The sequence below is a fragment of the Pundamilia nyererei genome, unplaced genomic scaffold, assembly GCF_000239375.1.
Source record: "Pundamilia nyererei isolate P.nyererei 1_Seehausen unplaced genomic scaffold, PunNye1.0 scaffold00042, whole genome shotgun sequence".
Taxonomy (NCBI): domain Eukaryota; kingdom Metazoa; phylum Chordata; class Actinopteri; order Cichliformes; family Cichlidae; genus Pundamilia; species Pundamilia nyererei.
Window position 1 is genome coordinate 759,499 of NW_005187443.1, and position 23,728 is coordinate 783,226.

General features: G+C 43.6%; 1 protein-coding gene across 12 annotated transcripts in view; it reads left to right on the top strand.

Annotated features, from left to right (window-relative positions):
- magi1b (membrane associated guanylate kinase, WW and PDZ domain containing 1b) overlaps nt 1–23,123 on the top strand; it is a 139,565-nt gene extending 116,442 nt beyond the window's left edge. For 8 of the 12 annotated variants that reach the window (XM_005731204.1, XM_005731207.1, XM_005731203.1 and 5 more), the window contains 14 exons: nt 239–283; nt 694–738; nt 976–1,020; nt 1,508–1,552; nt 3,581–3,827; nt 7,652–7,743; nt 8,492–8,684; nt 10,237–10,614; nt 12,274–12,477; nt 15,021–15,114; nt 15,213–15,297; nt 16,143–16,286; nt 18,279–18,417; nt 21,566–23,123. In XM_005731204.1, the coding sequence (XP_005731261.1) occupies nt 239–283; nt 694–738; nt 976–1,020; nt 1,508–1,552; nt 3,581–3,827; nt 7,652–7,743; nt 8,492–8,684; nt 10,237–10,614; nt 12,274–12,477; nt 15,021–15,114; nt 15,213–15,297; nt 16,143–16,286; nt 18,279–18,417; nt 21,566–22,884 (3,075 nt within the window). In that variant the 3' untranslated portion in view covers nt 22,885–23,123. The remainder of the gene's footprint in view (nt 1–238; nt 284–693; nt 739–975; nt 1,021–1,507; nt 1,553–3,580; nt 3,828–7,651; nt 7,744–8,491; nt 8,685–10,236; nt 10,615–12,273; nt 12,478–15,020; nt 15,115–15,212; nt 15,298–16,142; nt 16,287–18,278; nt 18,418–21,565) is intronic. The other 4 variants (XM_005731202.1, XM_005731200.1, XM_005731210.1 and 1 more) reach the window with 4 other exon arrangements.
- The last annotated feature ends 605 nt before the right edge of the window (nt 23,124–23,728 follow it).

The window sequence follows — 23,728 nt, forward strand, 5'->3', positions numbered from 1 at the left end:
TTGCATCCTTCAGGCTCAATAACAGAGAGGAACATTTATCTCACTACAAGCACATAATTTAACAGTCAGTGTTCATGATTGTATTGTACACATTAATGCATTTTTTTTTTTTGGAAGCAACCAATGCTACTACCCAGATAGCTTATTTAAGCAAGTTATTGCCAAACCACATTCTGTATGTATTTCAGGAGCTTCTTTTGTATTCATTTGTATCCATTTAAAAATATATATTTTTCAGGATAATTTTGCGATGGCTCCTCCATACAGAGATAACAGAATAAGGGTACGTGATGTCATTTAGATACATTGAAACTTTTCGCGAATAACCTTGTGTGCGTAGATGGTGCTTATAAAAACAATAGAGGGAATGGGCAAGGTGCCAAAGATCATGGGTTTAATGCATGAAGTTTCAACAGAATATTTTAATTTTAATATTTTAATATAGTTATTGCTCTTAATTTAGTAGTACATATGGACAGATATAGTGTATATATGTGACAGCACCACTAATACTGAATGACATATGTAGATTTTAGCATCCCACCTTACATAATATTTAACATAATCTTTAGCATAATGTTTAACATTGCGTTTGATGATGCCCTTCAAATGCTAAACCAAATTCTGCACATATTACAAGATCAAGAGGCTTCAATAAAGAATCAAGGAGCTAAACTTTGTTTTGTTTTGCAGGATGATTTTGATGCGGAATCTTCATACACAGATAACAGTAGGAGGGTATGTGATATTGTTCAGATGGGGTGAAGGCTTTAGAAATAAGTTGTGATATTGGTGTTGGTCTGATAATCCTAGGCTGATAAATGACACAACGAAAAAGGTGCCGATGATCATTTTAGCATTACATAATGTTTAACATTGCATTTAGTGTATGAGGCTAAAATGCTCGAAGTTTAGAACTTTGATTATTAAAGCACTTTGTAGACTCAATCTGTGATTGCCAATTTTGTTTTGCAGGATGATTTTGAGATGGATCCTCGGTACAGAGCTTATGGAAGCAGGGTATGTGATCTTTGTTTAGAGAAGGTGAAGGTTTTGGGAATGACCGGTTTGGATAACGGTGATGGGTTGATAACAGTAATTGAATTCTTAAAGCAGATAATAGAGCTGATGAACAACTTCCCACTGATAAATGTGAAAAATCATAATGTTTTTAACAGGTTTGGATATCTGAGGCTGATTGGGTGCTGCAGAAAAACTATTGGTGCCATAGCAGGACAGAGCTATAATGTTCAATTTGTTTTAGATGCCTTGTCCTTAAGGCTTAATAAGATAGGGACCATCATTCAAGTTATAAGTGTGCTGTTTTAAAAGCCAGAATTTGCCCTTATAGAGTATAGAGTGTAGAGTATAATATAAACAGATTGTCGACCAAAAATGCTGCTTTTCATCTGATACCTTGTTGAGACAATGCCTAAACCACTTTCTGCACATATTTCAGGAGCTTTTTGCAATTTTCATTTTTTTTATCATTATTTTTTTTTTCCAGGATGATTTTGCGATGGCTCCTCCATACAACGATTACTCTAGAAGGGTATGTGATATAATTTAGATACAGTACAGAATTTTGGTGGGAGATTGATGTCATGTATGGTGGTGCTAGTTAGGTAATGGTGATGGTGTTCTTGAAAGCGTAACAGAGGTGATGGAAAAGTTGCCAGTGCTAAAACATCAAGTCACTATTAGCTGTGTCTGAGTGAAAGTACAGTAATAGTATAGAATAGTTTTGCAGGATGATTTTCCACTGGCTTCTACTTATAGAGACCACCCTATCTGATTTCAGTTAGCTAGGGAAGAAAATTGTTGGGATGTGTGATGATATTAATGCTGGGTATATGATTATGATGGGATTTCTATAGCAGATAATCGAGGTGATGGGTATGCTTTTTAAATGCATGTTATGTTAAGAAGTTGTATGTATGCTAAACCAGTGATGCGTCACGTTAAGCAGGACTGAGCTGAGTCTTAGGAAGCAGTGAGGATTTGCTTTCATTGCCCCACCTACCAATGCCTCTCGCGTCCCATCTTCTGTCTCTTTAATAAGTTATTGGAGCAGCACAAACCCATGTATTAAACTACTCGCAGGCCACCGAGGAACAACGCAATGACTGCAGAAGGTCAAAATCTAATAGATTCATCAAGTATAGGAGATTTGTTTTCATTTAAGAGGGGGATCGGATTTGGACTTTCTGTGCAAAAAAACACAGATTGGTTGGCCTGGGGTTTTTTTTTTTTTTTTTGAGAATCAGTCCTCAGGTCTGACTTTAGCATCAACACGACCTGCATTTCTGATTAAGTATATGACTCTATTGATTTATTTTATTTTATTTTTTTTAAGTACACCACAAACCCTAGTGAGGTTATTTGCAGCACCAGCAGAGTAAGCATTCCAGCTGGAGCCACAGCCCCGACTTAATATTTCCTAAAGCATCAAGCTTATTTTATGTCTAACAAGGATGATGAATATAAACATGAATTGCAGAGGTGTAGGAGAGTGATTCAGCGAGTAATGAGTGTGAAGACATGACTGCACTTTGAAGGCCAAACACTTTGATATTTGAGAACAGACGAGCCACTTGCCTCCACCCTTTCCTGGTATATTTTTGTCCTCGGCGTCCAAAGTAATGTGCAGTCACGTGACGTGAAGAGACTGAACTGCTGTCATTTTCGCTTACCGTCTTAAAAGATCGGCCTTTCTTTCCCGAGCTCTGCCCCGTAACCCTTTCACGTCGCTGGCTTCTTCGCAGCAGTGGAGAATTTGCAGACCAATGGTGACGATGTGGAGCTTGCAAAGGAGAGATGCTGTGACAAGGATGACAAACAGGATCTTTACCGATACTCGCAGCGTACCTGTGCCTGAGCTCGGGATTGTGAGGTTTACTCGGCTCGAATCCTCGAACAGATGCTTAAGTGCGCATGTTATTGAGGGGCGAGTGGCAATTTATAAGCAGTTTTACATTTCTACCTTCACCAGTAAAGTCCTCTCTTCTTTTTAAAACCCTGGAGTGCTTTATTCATTGTGACTATCCCTCCATATACAGCAGGGAATGCAGCTCCTTCTTAATACATTCCACTCTGTTAAACAAAAGGAATAGGCAATGTACTCTTGTAAGTTCCACAGTTTTCTCCCATAGCTGAATGACTTAATCATGAGAAACCATTGAGGTCCTCTTTTTTTTTTTTCTCCTTCTTTGTTAGCTTTAAAAGAATTCTCTGCATAAAACAGCTTGATTATTCTTTGTGTTAAATAAGGGAGCAATACGACAATGCTTGACATTACACTCTTAGAATGTGCTTCCTTTCACCCCAAGGAGAAGCCATGTTTAATCTTTTTGAACTCTAATTCAGAATTGCTCTGTATTCACATCTCCGCTGTCCCTGTTCCTCCTCTCACAAACCACAACCCAGATTCATATTTTCTATTCCGCTGTTGACGATGCAATAACCTTCTTTTTTGTGAATGTTTTTGTCTCCTCCTGTCAGTCATTTTTGAGTTCAGCTTCCATGCTCCTGTGCAGAAGATTTGAAACAGTCAAATGATATTGATCTGCTTCTCCAACAGCAGTTGTCAAGAAAGGACAGCCAGAACAGCTCCCAGCATAGTGTTTCCAGCCACCGGAGCGCGCACACAGACTCGCCTGTGCACTCTTCCCTGGCACCCGCTCTCAGTGAGAGCAACGCGCCCCCACCTCCCTCGCAGCCTTTGCCGGGACTCCCAATCCAGGACTCCCCAGGAGACGGGACCATCCAGAGAAAACCGGACCCCTTTAAGATTTGGGCCCAGTCCAGGAGCATGTATGAAAGTAGGCGTAAGTATATTCATTTCTGGTGGCGGTTGGATGAGGGCAGCATGGGGTATTGGCTCGGTGCAGACCCTTGGTGTCTTGGTGGTACTGCTCATTTTGGGGAACGTTTTGTGCTTGTAAGTAAGCTGGGTCAGATATTTATATTTATTTATTGATCTATGTTTTACTAAAGACTGGCTTGCGCTCAAATGCTCCACTACACATAGTGATTAACAACTATATTATACCGCCTGTGATAAAACATAAATATTGTAGGAGTCTGTCAAAGAAATTTGTTTGTTGTTATTATTTATTAAGCAAATGACAAATTGAATTCATATTTTTATACCCAAATTTGAGCTGGCACACTGGACTTCACAGAGAAGTCAGAAATTATACATACATTTTTTTTAAAGTCTGATGTTCTGATCAACCAGTAAAACTTTTCTGTTCAGGGGTGCAAATTAATGAGCATAATTGAGCTTTGCTATTTTTTCAGCTTTCTTTAATGTAAAATATTGACATTTGGCATTAACCTCCTAAGACCCGAACTCTTCCACAGCATGCATTTTTAACTTCTCTTTGATATTTGGGCTGATTGGGACATGATGAATGTAAAAACAAAGAATTACCAGATTAATTTTTTTTTACCTAATTTTTGTTTCTAAGAAAAATGAGATCCACATATGAGGATATTCGTTTAAAATTTCGATAGAACAGTAGCAGTATAATGTCCTCGTACGTGGATATCAGACCCTTGTAGAGCAAAATTGAGTATTTTGGTCTAAATAACCCAAAATGCGATGTCCACATATGTGGATGCCAGGTCCTAGGAGGTTAAATATATGGTTTAGAATCAGGGGTGTCAAACTCCACGCCTCGAGGGCCGGTGTCCTGCAGGTTTTAGATGTGTCCTTGATCCAACGCAGCTGATTTAAATGGCTAAATTACCTCCTCAACATGTCTTGAAGTTCTCCCGAGGCCCCACTGCTGGTTTAGATAAAAGAGCTTGTGCATGCTGGTGGATTTACCATTACAGAAAAATAAATAAATAAATATAAATAAAGATTTTGGAAGTTATCAGTACTGTTAATTTAGGGCATAAACCTTACATTGGGAGGACATTGTAGAATGTAAAATCAATTCACCTACATATTTTCATATGTACTCCGTCACTGCCTTGAAGGAAAACTGCTGATAGATGTCAGTGATGGTAGATGAGGAGCTTAGCTAATAAAGAAAGCCGTTTACATTTGTTTGTTTATAGGCTGTCTTGTAAAATTACTAGAATCTAGCTTTATGTCTACAGGTACATGTATTTTTTTTCTGGCATAGCCATGGCAAGCATCTTCTTGTTTTTTTTTCCCCAAGCCAAGCTAATTGGCTTTTCTTTCACATTTAGCACTCAGCTATCAAAGTGGTGTCAATCTCTGAAACTGAGACTCCACAAGAAACTGAATAGTAATAGTATTTCCCAAAAGAGCTAGCATGCTACTTTGTTACTAGCTGTAGACATGTAGGCCTCCAGTGTGTTGTTGATTGTGTCCTCTTAAAATTACTAGTTGCCGCTTTCACCCAGTGCCAGACAACAGCACCACTGACACACTTTTATTTTAGACTTCCCTTAAGAGGCACATGGTGTATAATTAGTACAAGAGTGGAGTAGATGTTGGCGGATTGTAAACCTCCCCACCCCCTGCCTTGGCAAAGCAAGGGGATTGCACTAATTAAAAAGAATAACCATCATAATCATTGTCAAGTTAAAAAAAAAAAGAGAGACATCTGCAAAGGGTTTTTATTCTTTCATTTATTTATTTTTTAAAGATCTAATCAGTTTTCCAGGCGCACTTGTTGAGGATTTTCATTATTTAGATGAAGAAGAATGAAAAATGAAGGGCTGAGCGTAGGCAGCGGTTCAGACACCTGTTGGAAAGCTGCCATGATTAGTTGAGTCAATAGTATTTGATTTTGTAATAAATAAATGAATAACAATAATAGAAATGGAGTGAAAGAATCCACAACCAAGGGCGGGAGGGATGTTGTCTACATACCCGCCCTCATATGATGACATCCCAATAGGGGATTTCTAAATTGCCCAGCCAGTTTGATCTGGTAAAATGTTAGAAAAGCAAAAACAAAGAATAATAATAGGAGAGTTGATCAAAACATTTGAAGGGGATGTAAAGAGAAATATAAGAGAAAGCTGAGCACTCTGAGGTATAGAGTCACAAGGCGAAATACCTTGAACAGCACGGGATGAACAGCAGGTGTAAAACCTCCACTTCCTCACGCTTCATTGAGCTCTCTCCATAAAACTCACTCCATAGTTCTCAGGCCTTGGATAGGGCAGAGACATTTTTCCATGCAGCATTCACTATAATGAAAAACTCTGCCGAGATCAAGGTCTTTAAACTTACCGTGCAGGGAGTGATTTCCATTTGCAGGAAGAAAACGTCCCAAAATCTCGCACAGCATTAGCCTGCTGTAAAAGCGGAGGAAGCTTGCTCGTGCTTTTGTTGGGCTTCATTACGATTATTTTGGGGTTTTAAAAAAAAAAAAAATTATCTCCTTTTTTGTAACATCATCACTCACAGCTTTGAATAGGGCCGTCTATCTTGGGAAAATATTGATCCGTTCATGCCCAGTTGCCTCACTGTGGGGATCACTTATGGGTCTATTAATGGGCAGGAGCAGCGTGTGCAGTTGACCTTCCTGAGTGCGGGTGCAGATTGCGACAGTTAGCCTTTGACTCTTTCCTCCTCTGGTTCCTCCACAGTAACCCTGTGATAGATTGGAAGAGATAGCTGCGCTCCGTGGGGATTTTAAGTGTTGACTGAAGGAGCAGATTGGAAGCAGACTGCTTATGCTTTCTGCCATCCCACCCTCTCTTAGTGGTTTTAGCGGCCTTGGCAGCAGCAGCTTCAGCTGGAGCAAAAAAGGAAATCTCCCTGAGAGATGTTTGTCTGCACACATAACACATCTGCGCCCATGGAAATGCATGCACACGTACTCATATGGGGATTCAAAGCCGCGTATTTAAAGCAAAGAAGCTCCTATGTACAATGGGATAAGGCCACACGCATGCAAATCATCTCCTCCTGTCCTCTGGGCTCTGAGCTCGCTTCAGTCTCCCCTGCTACATTAACCATGAGCTGTCACTCGCTGCGGTGCGATGCCTCTTTTTATATCGCGACACCTTTCGAGTTACTAGCGTACGCACACGGTTGCCTCGTGGCTACGAGTGTGCTGGGACTAGCCATACTCAGGGTGGGGGGTCAGGTGGAAGGTTCACTCCAGCATAGCCAAATGATGCATCGCGTGTCACACATCACCTCACAAGACAAACACTGTAGCCCATTTGAACATCTCTAAGGTTGTCTCAAAAAGCTGCAAGAAAGTGAAACTATACTCTGAAACGATCAGAAGGGAATTATAATCTGATCGTTTCTAATTATGGGAACGATGGACACCGATATCTTTTTTTCTCAGCCTGTCTTTTCAGTTTGTTTTAGCTCTAAAATTATACTCTTGGCCCAAAATAGATCCTTTTTATCTTTTGATGGCTCGTTTTTTTTTGTTTTGTTTTTTACCGTCTTTGTGCAGTGTGCTACCACAGTGACAAAGCTTTGAACACAAATGATGACAGTATTTACATGCTGACATAAACAAACATACCTGATTGTCTCAGAACAGCAGGTGTATTCATTATGCTCACACTGTGGTTGGCTTATTGTGTACCTGAGGGTATTAAATGAAATGTCTGAAGGCATCACGGTGCAGGAATAGAGATCCCACAAGGCCAACTGTGCTTGTGCATAAGTGTTTATGGCAGCTTGTTGATTTCACAGTTCCAGACTTCCAGGAGCAGGACATTTTCCTGTGGAGAAAGGACACGGGGTTCGGCTTCAGGATCCTCGGAGGCAACGAGCCAGGAGAGCCTGTGAGTCTCTCTCCCTCAATCTTTTTCAATCTCACGGCTGAAATCTCTCCAGTTTGCGTTTCAATTTCCTCACTTTTCACCGTACATCTCCAAAGAAATGGATAAAATGACAAGATTGTGTAGCTTGAATGATGAAAAGGATGCTATATTCCCAGCACTAGTGGGAGCAGCAGCTATAGGATTTTCTTTCAACAGTCTCAACACAACAGTTCTTATCTTCCCCTTGTGTGCGTGTCCATGCTTGTGTATTGGAATTCAGCAATTTCATATCTGTGATTGCTTCTCTCTGATCTGACCAATGTAGCCTTAACCAGCCAGGGAAAAAAAAAACCCTGCACACACACCATTTCTTTTTTTCTTTTCTTTTAAAGAGTCAAAGTTGTTTGTTCTTGTTTACACTAGCCTGCACTGCGTCCCCCCCCTGCTTTTCTTGAAGGGGGAAAAAAATAATGATTTACTTTAGAGCTTGGCTTGGGTTACTGCTGTTACAGGCTTGAGAGAATAGTAAAGATTTATTGCTGAAGTTTAAATTGTAGCTGTGCAGCATGCCAAGTTTATGGCCGCTGAGAAAATCGACACATTTTTATATGTCATGCACTTTAATGTCGTACTTTTTCTTTTTAGAATACCGCTTGATCGCTTTCCATGCATTTATTTTGCAAAGGTGCGGCGTAACGTATAGCTGCGCAGTCTTTGTCGACGCGTGGTTTCGAATGCACGGCAACCTCATTCGTCTGCTGCGTTTCAGATCTACATTGGCCACATAGTCAAGTACGGGGCTGCAGATGAAGATGGACGCCTGCGATCCGGTGATGAGCTGATATGCGTGGATGGAACGGCGGTGGTGGGAAAGTCGCACCAACTGGTGGTCCAGCTGATGCAGCAGGCTGCCAAGCAGGGCCATGTCAACCTCACAGTGCGGCGCAAAAGCACTTACGCTGGTGAGAAGCAAGCAGCTCGAGATGGAGGAGTAGTTTAAGCTTTTTAAAGACCTCCTAAGAGGTCCAAGAGAGGGTTTTTACTGAAGTCCAAGAATACACTCAGGTTGTTGTGGCTCAGGACGTAGAGTAGGTCATTTACTCCAGTCCACATAGCAAAGTGTGTAAGATACTGAAAGGAAAAGTGATTCTGATACATCATCCACCAATATGTGGTTCTGTGAAAATACACAGATGGATAGAAAATAGTACCGTAAGAATGTGGCAGTCCATTTATTATTGAATTCTACTGATTTTACTTCAAATAACAGTGACAAATAATACTGCAGAACCTTTAAAGTGTACTGCAAAAGACAAACGGGTATATCCGTCCACAGTGCAACCAATCAGAACATGTTTTATTGAGTCAGTTAATTTCATCCTATTATAAACAGTCAGGATCCAATTTCAAGTAGTTTCAAGTTAAGCTAGTAGCTTTGTTGACCAATAGTCCAAAAATGACCATCATTTGTTTCTCTATTTAGATTCCTTTATGCAGGATTCAGAATTAGCAGAACTGTAATTTTTTGTTTTGTTTTATAAATTGCAAAAAGTATAAATATCTCTAACTGATCAGTTTGTTTACATATAGTGTATTCACTGATAACATGTCAGTGAATTTTAATGTGTATTGAATCAGTTTTGAGAGCAGTCTGAGATGGCTTCATTTATATTCGGTTTTTGCAGCTTTGCTTACAGTAAAACATTGTTCAGTTTTAGAAATGCCCTCCCTGCTTTACCAACAGCCACATTTATGTCAGTCACGCTTCCATCAGGAGCCCAGAGGCCTTCTTAATATATATCTAAGGTCAACCTTTCACCTTTTTAGAATTTAGTGTGGGTGTGGATGTGGTCAGCCGCTACCACGAGCAAACACCCACGCCCCATCGCTGACTTCACTCCGGTCAACACAGCTCTGCTCCTTTAAAAAAAAAAAAAAAAAAAAAAGGCCCATAAATATGATGGAGAGGGTGGCCAACCTTCGGCCCAGTGACAGCAGCCAGACATTAGTGCATTGCTGCTCCCTGTCTGCCTCGGAGCGTCGAGAATATGAGGCGCCTTCCTTGAGCAGCTGTACAGGAAATGAAATGTGGAATGAAATGTCCAGATAGAGCAGGCAGACCACGTCCTCGGTTCATCTTTTGTTGGAAACAGATGAGAGCAGAGATTGTTGAAGAGGCCTTCTTCCAAAGCTGTCCTTTTTTTTAATCATAAGATAAACTAGGTGTGCTAGAGGAGCTAAATATCTGTTATTTGCCTCCTTTAATATTGTACTGCTCACGTAACGTTTAGGGATGTTGTCATATGTTTTTGCACAGCTTTGCTTTCATTACATTAGGTTCTCACTCTGTTTTGTACATGATTGTCTCCTGAATGTCTCACCTTTGGTTTCACCTCCCTTGTGATCTTTTACTGTTAATCTTCTATATCTGTGTTTTTCTTACCCTCCTGTTTGCACTTTGCACCTCATCTATGCATCTTTCTCACCATATCCTCCTCCTCCTGCCATTTTTAGTTAAAGCAGAGGGAGACATGCCTCCATCGCCGGCGTCTTCGCACCACAGCAGCACCCAGGCGCCCAGTCTCACAGAAGATATTGGGAAGCGCACCCCACAGGGCAGCCAGAACTCCCTCAACACAGTGAGCTCCGGCAGCGGCTCCACCTCTGGCATCGGCAGCGGTGGAGGAGGCGGAGTGGGTGGCGGGGGCGGCGGCAGCGCCGTGGTCGCCGCTGCGGCCGCCACCACCTCCTCTCAGCCGCCCATCGCCACCCCCGCTGTCGTCTCATCCGGTTTGCAGCCCTACGACGTAGAGATCCGCCGCGGCGAGAACGAAGGATTCGGTTTCGTCATCGTCTCGTCGGTGTCGAGGCCCGAAGCTGGCACCACCTTCGGTAAGCACTAGCACCCTCAAACACCACCACCAGCGCACCGTTGATGGCGGCTCATGCTGTTATTTCAAAAATCACTTCTACTCAGCAAAAACCCGAATCACACTTTGGCTTTTGCCTCATCACCGGGGCCTTTTATCTTCTCGTCTGCACTACGGGAATCCTTTGAATCCTCTATAAAAACCACTGAACGCTAAATAGCCTGACAGCCAGTGCACAGTCTGGCTATTTACAGTCCCACCAGATCAATATCAACACTCTTCAAAGAAGTGGTTCTTCTTTCTCATTTTCATCTGAGCCTGTCAAACCAAGACACTGAAACCCTTTCTTTGCCTGCAGCTGCTGCTCACACTCACATAAGGCTTTCATAATTGATCACAAGTGAAGTAGGTCTTACATAAAGCCACTTGTATTATTCAGCTGAACTTAAATGGCTTGTGCGGAGCAGGTTGGCACTAAAATCCTAATAGCAGTTTAATGAGAATGAGCACTGCAAGAAAGATAAATAGGGGAAATGATCAACGTGAATGGGTTCTATTTATTTTCCAGCATATGATTAGAGATATTCGCTTACTCAAACTTTATCTTCTTTTCTCTTCTTTTTTGTGAGGTTCTTTTTCATTGCTTAGCTGGTGAATGGTGTCGTTTTTCTCTGTTTGATATTGCACAGCAACGCAAGTAAATCAGATTCAGCGTTGCTTTTACAAACTCGTAGCACTGCATCTTTTCTACTCGTATTCCATGTACCGGTACGTTTTTTGCTCGCTGCTATGGCTTCCTACCTACACTAGAAGGACATTGCACCATGCTCTTCTCTCCCTGTGTGGGTGTACAGCACTGGAAAGGTCTGTGAACGCTTAGCTTTACAGATTGGCTTTTTTTTTTTCTTCTTTTTGTAAAGTGAAGCTCCTTTTCACAGGCCAAAGCAGAAAGCATAGGCTAGTAGATGAGCTTTCATTTCAGTTAACGTGTAAAGGAAGATTTATCTCTCTGCTGCTCTTGATATTTCACAGTCCTAGATGGTTAGGTTTATTCAGGGGGACAGAAACGGGTTGGGATCAGATGAGTTTGTTGTGTATTAAAAGTGTGAATGCAGCGGGAAGGATGGAAGAATAATAATGAAAAGTAAGGAGGGGAGAGGGTGGCGAGAGTAATGAGTGATTGGGGGCGTCAGTCTGTAGTGACTGATGTCGGCCTGCAGAGTGAAACAAACAGAGAGACTTCAGGGTAGCTGGTGAGATGTCAGCTCTGATGTATGTTTGCAGAGTCTAACTTTCTGCAGTTGCAGGTGTTTGGGATGTAGATGAAACAGAGCTCTAACTTAACAAGAGTTTTTTTTAGATGTTGAGAATCGTTTGGAAAAACTATTTAGAGAAAATAGTAAGACAAATCCTCCTATTTCTTTGCAGTGCACATTTAAATTGACCCTTCTTTTCCAGTGCTTGCATATTATCCTCTTCTTCTTCTCAGTGACTTTTGCTTGGCTGACTGTTGGCTGCGGGTCAATTAACCTTAACCCTTCTTGGTCCTCTTCTTCTGCTCCTTCCCCACTTTTCCCTCCCGTTTTCCTCCTCTCACCAAACACAATCCCCCAACATTTACACGCGCAAACACACACTCAATCACGCATGCATTACACATCCACATCGATGCTGACCATAGCTGGAAATGCTTGTGTGGCCATGCCCCACAAAATAGGACGCATCATTGAGGGAAGCCCAGCAGACCGCTGCGGGAAGTTGAAAGTCGGCGACCGCATCCTGGCTGTGAATGGCTGCTCGATCACCAACAAGTCCCACTCGGACATCGTCAACCTCATCAAGGAGGCTGGAAACACAGTTACACTACGCATCATTCCTGGAGATGGTGAGTAGAGAAAAGTGAATCCAAAACCAGGTCCGAATTTTTTCCTCATATCAGCTATTATTAGATTCCTGATTATGTTTGAGGAGACTTGTTCTCACTTTCCTGGGTTGTCGTTGTTGTTATTAAGTATTCCTTCGGCGTTATGTAAAGTGCACTTTCTTCAGTGGCTTTCAAAGTGACTATAACGCCTCCGCAGTGTTGACAGGAGTGATTCTTTGGGGATATTTGGGAGGTTGCTGGGTTTTTGTTTGTTTTTTTGGAATTTTTTAGCTTCCTGCCTTTGGCGTGCCCGCATTTTTAAAACATGCAAGAGCCGTTTAGATTTCGGTGTGTATGCGTGCGTGAGCGGAGAGAGGGCGAACGAGACAGGCACCGAGAGATGCTGAATTTCCTCTGTGCATGTGGGTGTGTCTCCTCTGTCAAGGTGGATTTAAGGAAAAGTTTGTGTGCATTGTATGTTGCGCTGTGCAGCTGAGAACTTTCTGTGCTTTGTGCTGACATATCACCCTAGCGTGCTTCACAAATGCTATTTAATTAAGCGTGCGTGTGTGTGTGCTCATGGAAAGGCAATACTCCCTGTCAACCTGCACACTGGTAGGAAAAGGAGCTATTTGTCCGCCGCTCGTTGCTTTCCGCCTCGCTTCTTATGGATGGAGAGGGTTTTTTGTTTCTCCCTTCAGAGCAGTTGATGAGAACAGTGAGCCAAAATTGCTCTGCCAAGAAGACACAGAGCAAGAGAGAAGGCGCTGGCGAGGAATAACTGGATATGCTTTATCGGAAAAGTTCTGGTTTGTGTTTATGTGCATGTGTCAAACAACCAGACGCCGTCTGACACAGAGGCAGAAAGAGCATCGGGCAGAGATGGTGGCTTGTGTTTCTAAACTTGTGCCTCTGAATGACTGTTCTGGCTGCCTCCGTTTACAAATGGCTGAGCATCGCCAATTTCTTTGTGGATCAGTCCAATCTTTAAGCTTTCTGATGGGAACAAGCGCCATAGCGAGAGCTTCCTCTAAAGGTGAAGTCTGATTCAGCTCAACCCCCTCACCGTGTGAGAGCACAGATGGAGTTTTGTAGTAGCTGATGCTCGGTACGCCTGCAGTGTCGAGGAAACGAGCATGGGAGTCTCCCTGCTGCTGCTCAGTAATACGTGTACAAGAAACTAATACCTTCATCAGAGCTGATGTCTCTGCAGCATAAATTTGGAGCACAGACAAAGCCCTCCTCATTCTTTCCACTGTGTGAGAAAAGAGAGCTAGACAAGCTGTATGTGATATGATTTTTATTGTTAGCACATGTTGTATTTTAAGTGTAATCTGTAGCTCTCGTATCCTTTTACCCTCTGTAGTGCTCGTTTTCTTTACCTCCCTTGAATTGATTGTACCTGCTGTCCTTCCCGGCTCACGCCATTCAGGGCTCGAGGGCAAATGCGTGGTCAAAGCCACAGACGAATTACAGAACGCTTCAGTTCCTTTTCTGTGCACGTTTTATTTACTTATTTAGTTAAGCGAGAAAGGGGAAAGCAGGCAGTAGGTCGCACGCAGAATAGAAGTAATATCCGGAGAGAAAGCAGTCGGAGGAGAGACGAATGAAGAGAGGCGACAAAAAAAGGAAGTGATTCATGCAAATCAGGCAGAGGGAAAGATAGTGATAGTGTTTTTACAGGAGTTAAACGTGAGACTGCAAAACTGAAAGGGTGGTCGAAGGTTTTCCTCGTGGTTCCCCTCTTTGCCGTCTCAAGTGAAGCTCACCTCTCCCGCTCGAGTGGTCGATACTGTAGATCTTGAGCAGCGGGCAAAGGAATGGTTGAGCCACCAGGCTCCAGTGGAGTACCGGAGGGAAAGGAGATTAATAGGTGAGAAGGGAAGTGACCATGAGAAGAATGGCGAGTAGCAGACTGGGGAAGGGGAGGTGCAGAGTTGTAATCGAATGTAGGATGCCGGTAGATGGCCAAGAAGGATGAGGTCGTTAGATAAAACAAAGGTTTCTTTATGCAGCAGGTGTCGCGTGATGACGGCCTGTCTGGTGTTTTTCACTGATAACTGAAAATGAGTGGATCAGTGCAGAGATAAAAGACAGAGTAAGCACGAGCTCTAATGCCACTGGCGTAGATGTTCCCTACTTGACAATTCAGAGGCAGAAAGGATTAGTTTCAGTCCTAAATGTGATGTACAGCCTTTGGACGTTTACCAAATGATTGATGGCACAAACCGCAGTATTACCCAAGTGTCCGGGAACATGGCTAAGTGGTGAAAGAAGCCTGGAAACTGGTTTCGAGCCTCGTAGTGGACCGTGTAGGTCGGGTTGACACAAGGAAAACAATGAAATGTCTCCACATGTGAAATTAAATTATATCGCCCAGGCTTTCAAGGAAACTGGAGAGGCTTCTGTTAGAGTATGTCTATACAAAATGACAGCATATTCAATTACAAGCCTTTTCCCCCCCGTCTCCTCATTGGTTGAAAAACACAATCATTCTCGTTCTTTGTTTTTGTTTTGTGTTATCTCATGTGACGATATACTTGCTCTTCTTCCGCCCTCCGCAGAGTCATCGAACGCATCTCTGTTGACGAATGCAGAGAAGATCGCCACTATAACCACTACTCACACCGCTCAGCAACAGGCCGCACCGGAGGCCAGGTGAGGAGCACGGCAGAAAACAGACTTGCCTAATAATGAAATGTCTTTTGGAGCGACCCCTTGCTTAGGCCTCATATGTCACGCCTTTTCTGTTTCAGGACCAACACTAAACCAAAACAGGAGTCATTTGCCCCGCAAGCCGCCCCTCCCCAGCCCCCCACGCAGCAACCCCCAAGCACTCAGGTGAGGAAGAGAGGCGCCGCAGTCTTAGCAGTTACATCAGTCATGCGGACACCCATCCATTTCATGTCTCCATCAAAACACGCCAGTCCTCTACACTCCATCAACTTTTCTACCCACATCTAATCTAAATTTGTCTCTTCATACATCCATTCAGCTGTTTCGCGAGATCTAAACAGTCATTCATCCCCTCCCCTGTCCCTCCATCTATCAACTAATATACCCACTTACCTTCCCAAGGACAAACCAAGTGCATTTTTATTTATTTATCTCTTTACGCCGACCTGCTGGCGTTATCTGAGTGTGCATATTAAGGAAAGCCTGTTTGCTTTCAAAGTAGCCCCTCAGTCCACTCTGTTCACCGCTGAATTAATCTGCTGGTGTGGAGATGGCTTTCACAGATAGCATTGATCCTCCAGCAGAGGAGATTAGGAGGGCGTAAAGACAGGAGCTGCCGAGGCTGTCTGCCCGTCCTTGTGTGGTTCCCAGACCTCCTCCTCTCTCTTCGTCTGCGCCCTCTCTACTTTTTCAGGCCAGGGCCCACGGCATCAATAATTCAGCGTCCTTACACCTGAGCATATGCATGTCCACACGCACGCACACACCCGCGCACACACGAAGGGGAAAAGCGTAGCACAACTGTTAAGGTGAGACTTGCCTGAAGGTGGCAATTGTCCCTTGCCTCTGAAATAGGATCCCCCTTCAAAGGAGACACGCACACACAAGCACGCACAAACGCAGACACACGCGCACACTTGAAACCTGAATCACAAAGGTGACTTTGATGCAAACATCTCCTTTCTCCTCTCACTCTCTCTCCCTCCACACATGGCGTCTGACTCCATCAGGATTCTGAGTTCTACTCCGTGGACCTGGAGCGAGACAACAAAGGCTTCGGCTTCAGCCTGCGAGGAGGCCGCGAGTACAATATGGACCTGTACGTGCTGAGGTTAGCCGAGGACGGAGCAGCTGTTCGCAACGGAAAGATGATGGTATGGACACACAAATGGGAAACGCAGAAGCTCAGAGGTTGTTTTCTCGGGGTCTTGAAAGGGTCACGCCACCAAACACTGAAGTTTAGTTTGACCATCATAAGAACTAGTGCTGGAAAAACAGCACTTACCCAAGTAACACTGCAATCTCGTCGTCTGTGCTCATATTTAGACCATACAAATTTATGACAGACAGCCTTTTTTGCAGCCACATAACATGGAGCTGTTTTACAGGAAATGTTGGACGGCCTATTGAAATATAACCACCTTTAATATTATACTTAATTATGGAAAACTGTGATGTAATTTTATCAATTTAAGGTTATATGCAGCTGTGTCAACAGGGATGCCAATATTCCCTCAGTAGCTAGAATACCTCCAAATAAGTTTTATTTTTTAACAGCCTGCTTTCTTTGGAAACAGCCAACAGATTGTCTGGAAATAACGGCGGACAGTTCCCTCGGTTGTTTTAGTAAATTTTCTGTAATATAGTCGTCTTGGCATTTGTCAGCATAGTTTGAAATCATCTGAAGAAAGCGTTCTAGTGGAATAATTGTAATGTTAATGAGAAATGTTCGGACTTCATTACTTTTGGTGGAGCTGTGCGAGACATTAGCTCTGCAATTTAGCTAAGAAAAATTACGTCTCTTTCCGGGTTTTTTTTCCTTAGTAATCCAGAGTGTTTTTAAAATGAATGTTTAATTTAACTATTTGTCAAATTTTCTCATTCCTTAATCCGTCAGCTTGCCTGAACGCTATAAAATTATCTTTTGTCGGGGGTGCACATAACAGCATATCTGAAAAACGACTGCTGATTGTAACCGTTGTTATAAATACCAATTATAATTTTATAAATCCTTGCCTTCAGGTGCAGCACCAGCCAGTTGACTTTATTGATTAGCTGGGGGTGGGAGGGGGGGGTTGATGGCAGCCTTGTAGACCTTACAGCCATCGCAATAATATTATTTATCAGTATAATTGCTTTTGCATAATGTACCCCCAATTACTGCAAGCCATGCTTCACTGACTCGCAAACAGTCACCTCCGGGCTCGGCCATGCAGACGGTTCACTGATTGTCATATGAAGACATGCAAACAGAATATGCACATTTTAATTTATGTTTCACGACAAGCTCGTAAAGTGGCATTCATACATGCCACAAAAGCTGTGATGAAACTGCAATATTTAACCTTTCCATCTGATTAATTGTACATAAATAATAGCACTTTCCCCGGAGTGCTTGATGAAGTGTGAGGTGTTTTTATTTATTCTCTCACTGTGCGTTTGCACGAAGGGAGCCTGTTGGCAGACACTGTTAGAATCTGAGATATAGTTTTTCATATATATTAATATGCTGCAGTTAGGGAGTGTGTGGGAGCGCGCGTGTGTGTGTGTGCGCACATTCGTTAGCACATTAGTATATGCATATATGGACCCGGCCGTTGGTGTTTGTGCACCTTGTTAGCAGAGATATTAATAGTCGCAGCTCTGTGAGGCAGGGAGAGGTGTCAGCGAGAGATCCGTATTCTGCCAGAGAAGTATTCCCTTAACGCAGTCAGCACTGACAGATAACCTGAGGAGTGGATTCAAAGAATCAGGAAGCAAAAATGTTTCTTCTAGTTCTCGTTTTTTCTCTGTCGTTCTCCCTCTCTGACTCTCAGTGTCACGCTTGCTGCTTTTTGATGCAGTTTGCCCTCCATATATACTTGTTTTCTTATTGTGCAGATTACCATTCAGCAGATTTGATAATTAACTCCTCCTCACCCCCTCCACCCTTCCCTTCGTGTCATTGTTTCCCTTTGAACCTTATCTTTCTCCTTGTGTACCTTCTTCCCTCCTCTCACTTGTTTTCTTTTGCACCGCGTGTGGCTCTGCGGTCTCCTCCCCTTATTTGGGCTCCTGCTGTCTCTCACCTTTCCCTCTGATTCACCTCTTCTCTTTTCCATTTTCATCTGTCACTCTTGTCCCCCTCCTGGTCTCCTTCCCACTAGGTCGGCGACGAAATCTTGGAGATCAACGGCGAGAGCACCAAGGGCATGAAGCACGCGCGAGCCATCGAGCTCATCAAGAATGGAGGCCGGCGAGTCCATCTGGTGCTCAAGAGGGGTGACGGCTCTGTGCCTGAATATGGTGGGTCAATCTACGAAAACATTCCCTTCTCGCCCATCTTCACACCCTGAGCCAGGGGACACTCAAGCGGATGGTGGTGGGTTGAAGGTGAAGGAACTAAATCGCTCCCCCTCCCCAAGGATCCTTCACCCCTCCCTGGAGCAAACCTACCAGGGATGGGAGAGGGGAGTCAGGGGGGTGGGGGGTGTTGCTTCGCGCTTTTGGTCTTTTTGTGGTGGCGGTCACTCCTGGGCTTTTTTGGGATTTCGTGGGAGAGCGAGGGGGTCGAGGCTGCTCCTGTGGGCGCTCTCACCCCCTCCTGCTGTCACCTGCTCTCAGTTTTGTCATGTCATCTCGCTGTCACTTTTCACCTTCTGGGCACTGAGCAAAAGCACTCTGCTGGGACTTAACAGGAAGGTGGTGGGTCTGATTTTCAGTGCTACATGGAAAAAAAAAAAAAGGAAACTGTTTACAGGGTTTGACCTGAGTAGTAAAGAAAAAGGAAAGAAAATCAATGTTTCTTGTGGGTGAGAAGTAATATGGATGTCTCTCATTTCTCATTACATGCTAATTTAGCATTAAAAGGAAGAGAAAACTTGATCCGTGGCATCCCGTGATAAAATGGGACCTTTCACAGCTTTGGATAGGATGTGACAAACATATTTATGATATTTATTGAAGGTGAATGTAAGCTACTGAACTCCTTTCTAAGTGAGAACTGTGTTGCGAAGAAAAAGACAGTCTAAGGCTATTTTCAGTAAATCTCACTATACTGTGCTTGACATTACTCACTCATCCATGGACTTTTTTTTTGCACCCACTGTCAGTGTTATGGAAAAGCTGTGAAGATAGGGACTCCACCCATCCCCGTTTAAAAAGACGTTGATTCGTTCCAGTTATATTAACTTTTTATAGTGATGATTTAAAAAAAAAAAAAAAAGAGTCATTTTTACAAGTATTTTTGTTCAGTGTACAGAGCCATGAATCAAAGCCACATATTAATGGATAAAAGTTTATTGCTGCATGAACATGTCAAAAGTGTAAATTGTTTTTGGTTTTCCCCCTTCTATTGTCTACTTTCCATAATATTTATGGAACATTTCTTTCTTTTCTGTTTTCCTTTTTTTTCTAATCGTATTGATTCGTTTTGATAGTCACGAGTCATTTTAAATGTTTTCTTTTTCATTTTGTTGCTTTTTTTTTGAGTGGATACATTTTGCCTGTTTTGAAAAGTTCATCAATGTAAAGTTTATTTGAGCTGAGAATGTGCTGTCAAAACCTGCACCGATGTGACATCATGTGAACTTGTATATTTTGGATCATTGTTTGTACTTTTTAAAAATCTTTATTTTTATTATTAGTATTTTTTTTAGTTGGCACAACCTTTGACAGTCTCGCCAGTATTTCTTTTGATTTCTATCAGCACTGTAAAACTGCTTAATTTGCTGGTGTGCGCGCGCGTGTGTGTGTGTGTGTGTGTGTGCGTGCGTGCGTGTGTGTGTGTGTCTGTGCACCAGTCTCACTGTTTCATTTTTTTGATTTTCTGCTGCTTCTTCATTAACGTGTCTAGGCGTGTGTGTGCGCTTGTTTGTGGGTGGGTGTGGCAACTCCTATGTCCGATGTGTGCACGCTTGTTTCCAGGGGACTTTACTCTGTAACTGATGGTCTTCACTGGGTTTGGGCAACTTCCTGGACTGTCTCTTTATTCTGAATGAGTCGATGATCAAATAAACACATTTTTTTTCATTAAGAATCAACACTGAATAATTCTCCTTTTCTTCCTTCTAGTTGGTTCCATATTTTTCTAAACTACTGTGCTCTTCTTTTTTTCTTTCCTTTCTGTTTCTGTGTATCTTCCCTTTCCTCTCGTATTGTGCTGGGCTCTTGTCTTCCTTCAGGGATGGTCGCTCCCCATCTCACTGCATGTATGAGAAATGACAAGATGGGGGAGGCCTCTGTCCTCCAAAATCAGACCACGGTTTGTAGCTGTCCTCCCCTCTCATCTCGGCTCTCTCTCCCACTTCCCGTCTTCCTCTCTCTCTTCTTCTATGTCCTGATGTGCGTGGTGTCGCTTCAGTTCAACCGTGCCTGTGCGCTGCTTCATGCATACAAATCCATTCACCCAACTACATCTCCAGTGTCACCGCTGCCATAGCCGTTCTTTTGGATACTTCATTCATGTCCTAGTTGCAGTCAACCTGTTGGAAACAAGTCAAAAGTGAAAATGCAGATTATTTTATCTTTGGGAATTAGTTTTGATACTTTCAGACCAGTGGTTCTCTTTGGGAGTCAACTCTTCTCCTCGAGTTGTCCATGATCCATTGTTGAAGGTCTCCAGAATCATTTGCAGTACGTTTTCAAACTAAGCTATAATGTTAAAAAGTGTATATCTACAGGTGGAGACTATTTACTCAATTGACAGGAGCCAGAGTTTTACTCCCACTCACTATATCTCAGGGCCGACGATGTGAAGTATTTAGAACAGTGAATGGTTCTTCTGCCATCTCAGCACTTGTAAAGTTTTGTCTTAAAAATGCCATATTGATCAAAGCATTGTTGTCGCAGCTTTTGTTGAAGATTTAGCAAGAGGAAGCGCTCCATACAGCTCTGTTTTTTCTTAGCAAAATGCTAAATTTCACCCGCCGCAACTGCAATGCACTTAGAGCAACTTCTAGTCTCTGGATCTCATCACGACCATTTAATTTATTCTAAAGATTTACAACGTGCCCTGACAGTACATGAAAGAGCATGGCTAATGAGTCAAATCTAGCAGCATCATCAGTATGAAGCAGCAGTTACACTGACTGTAACCAGCCTCCAGTCCAGCCACCAGAGAAGCCGGCGTTCTGCTTCACAGAGGTGACTTCCCCCTTTAGACCAAGGAACAGGTTTGTTGTGGGTTTCTTCAAGAAATGGCTGCTTCATAACTCTGTCACTGCCTTTTTTAAATCTGTGTAAGCTACACTGTTTTACCATTGGCTGCTGCTGTGCCATCCAACAACTTGCCATCTTTGCTGGTATTAACATCAGAATGGCTTCCATTGAAAGTGTTCTCGGCTTCATGTCTGAGTGACTCAGCATGATAAATGTGAAAGCAGATAGAAGCTTTTAGTGTGTCGATGCATGTTTGATCCCCCTGCCCTCGTTTGTATGTCCCAATGTGTTGCAGACGACAGCACCAACAACATCAGCGCAGCCAACCCAGCCTCAGGGGTACAAAACGCTGCGGAAGTGAACACTCTTCCCCCGAACGGTGCACCATCAGAGTCAAGCGACCCACCAGAACCCCAACAATCATCCCGCAGCAAGAAGGAGCCAGGCCGCCGCTCCCACGGCACTGGCAGGCACACACATTCCAACCACCGCCACCACTCCCCCAGCAAGAAAACCAGCACGGGAAAACACAAGGGCAAAAAGTCGACAGGGAAGAACACTCCCAAGAAGAAAGATGACAAGAAAAGTGATGGCCGCCATCGCCACCGCAGCCGCCATCGGTCACCTCATAAGGGGCACACCCGGTCGCGCAGTGCAGATAACGTCCTGGACGACCGACATGGGGGTCAGCGCCGAGGCCGTTCTCCAGACAGGCGCCACCGCCGCCACCGTTCACCCCACCGCTCACCCCGTCGCTCACCCTACCGCTCTCCTCGCCGTTCCCCTTATCGTTCCCCTCATCGTTCCCCTCATCGCCATCGGTCCCCCTACCGCACTCGGCAGCAGTCCCCCACCAGACGCCGGGCCCAATCCTCAGACCCCTACCGCCGGTATCGCTCCCCAGAGAGACAGACCCGCAGCACCGAGAAGCCTATTGCGGATGAGCCTGTATTAAAGGAGCCAATCAAAACTCCTGAATCCACCTTCCGTCTGGAAGACAGCATCTTGCGAGAGTCCCCAGCCCTAGACCGCTTAAACAGGGAGGTCACACCGCCACTGCGCAGGGAAGACCGCCTCTATGGAGAAGATAGCCTGCTGATGAAAGCCTCTACCTTGGACAGGTCCTACAGAGGGGGGGATAACCTGCTGAAGGACATGGCGTCTCGCAACCAGAGAGACATCACCCTGCCCAGATTACGCACTCCAGATTCAGATTCAGCTTACAAGAAGTACAGCACGCTGCTGAGGGGTCGTTCGACTGAGAGGTTTGACAGCACACAGCTGAGCGGTCGTTCGACAGAGAGGTTTGACAGCACACAGCTGAGGGGTCGTTCGACTGAGAGGTTTGACAGGGATGAGCGCTACCCCAGCCGAGACAGCACCCCTGAACCTTGGTACCGCTCCCGCAGTCTCGGACGAGACATATCCCCGATCAGGAGCTTCAGAAGGGACGACTCGGAGGATGAAGAGGACGATGACAATTTTGTGGCGGCTCAAGTGACGCAATACTACAGCACGGTCAAGAACAAGACCAACACCAGTCGCTCATCCAAGCCCACGCTCCCTGAGCCCAAGAAGACCTACAAGGAGAATCCCAAAGACCTGAGCATCTGATTGGACAGCTGTCAGCTGATCACAGCAACCATCCACAAAACACCTCAAATACTCACCATCACTACCACTTTGTTCTACAGAAACACACCCAACTTGTGTAGACATGCTGACACACACACACACACACACACACACACACACACACACACACTGTAACAACACTGAGTTACTAACAAGGTCGTAGTTTTGAAAGCTGTTTTTTTTTCCTCTTTTTGTTTTTTTTAAACTGTATATTTGATTTTCTTTGTTTTCTCATTTTGTTTTGGGGTTTGTTTGTTTTTTGTTTCTTTGTTTTGTTAAAGTATTCTACATTTACAGATACTCAGACTTTTCCAGAAAATATAAAACCATAAAAAACAATGATGTGCCTAACAACAGTTCCATTAACAAACAACATTTTTGTTTCGGGTTTGATATGTGGAGGGCAGTTTGTGTGCCCCACTGTCAGATGATGAAATATATGTACTTTTCCACAAAGATCCCTTGGAAGTACTGCGCACCTGGGTCACCATAACAGGTGCTCACAATGATGCTGTGCATGTCTTTACCGGTTTCAATGTCTCTCTCTCTCTCTCTCTCGCTCTGTCTCTCTGTCTCTCTCTCTCTCTTGCCTTCGTACTCTCTCTCCTTCCAGTGCCACTGTTTTTTAGACATTTGACCAGACTATAGCACAAGCCTGCATTTGTTTGTATATTTTTGACAGTTTGCAGTATGTGTACATTCAGAGGTGATCATTTTAAATGAAGGAAGGGAAAATGAAAAAGTTAAACTATGATGATGATGTTAAAATAAAATAATATATTCAACAAATGAACAGTTGTTTTATCTTTTTTCTCCTTAGTTA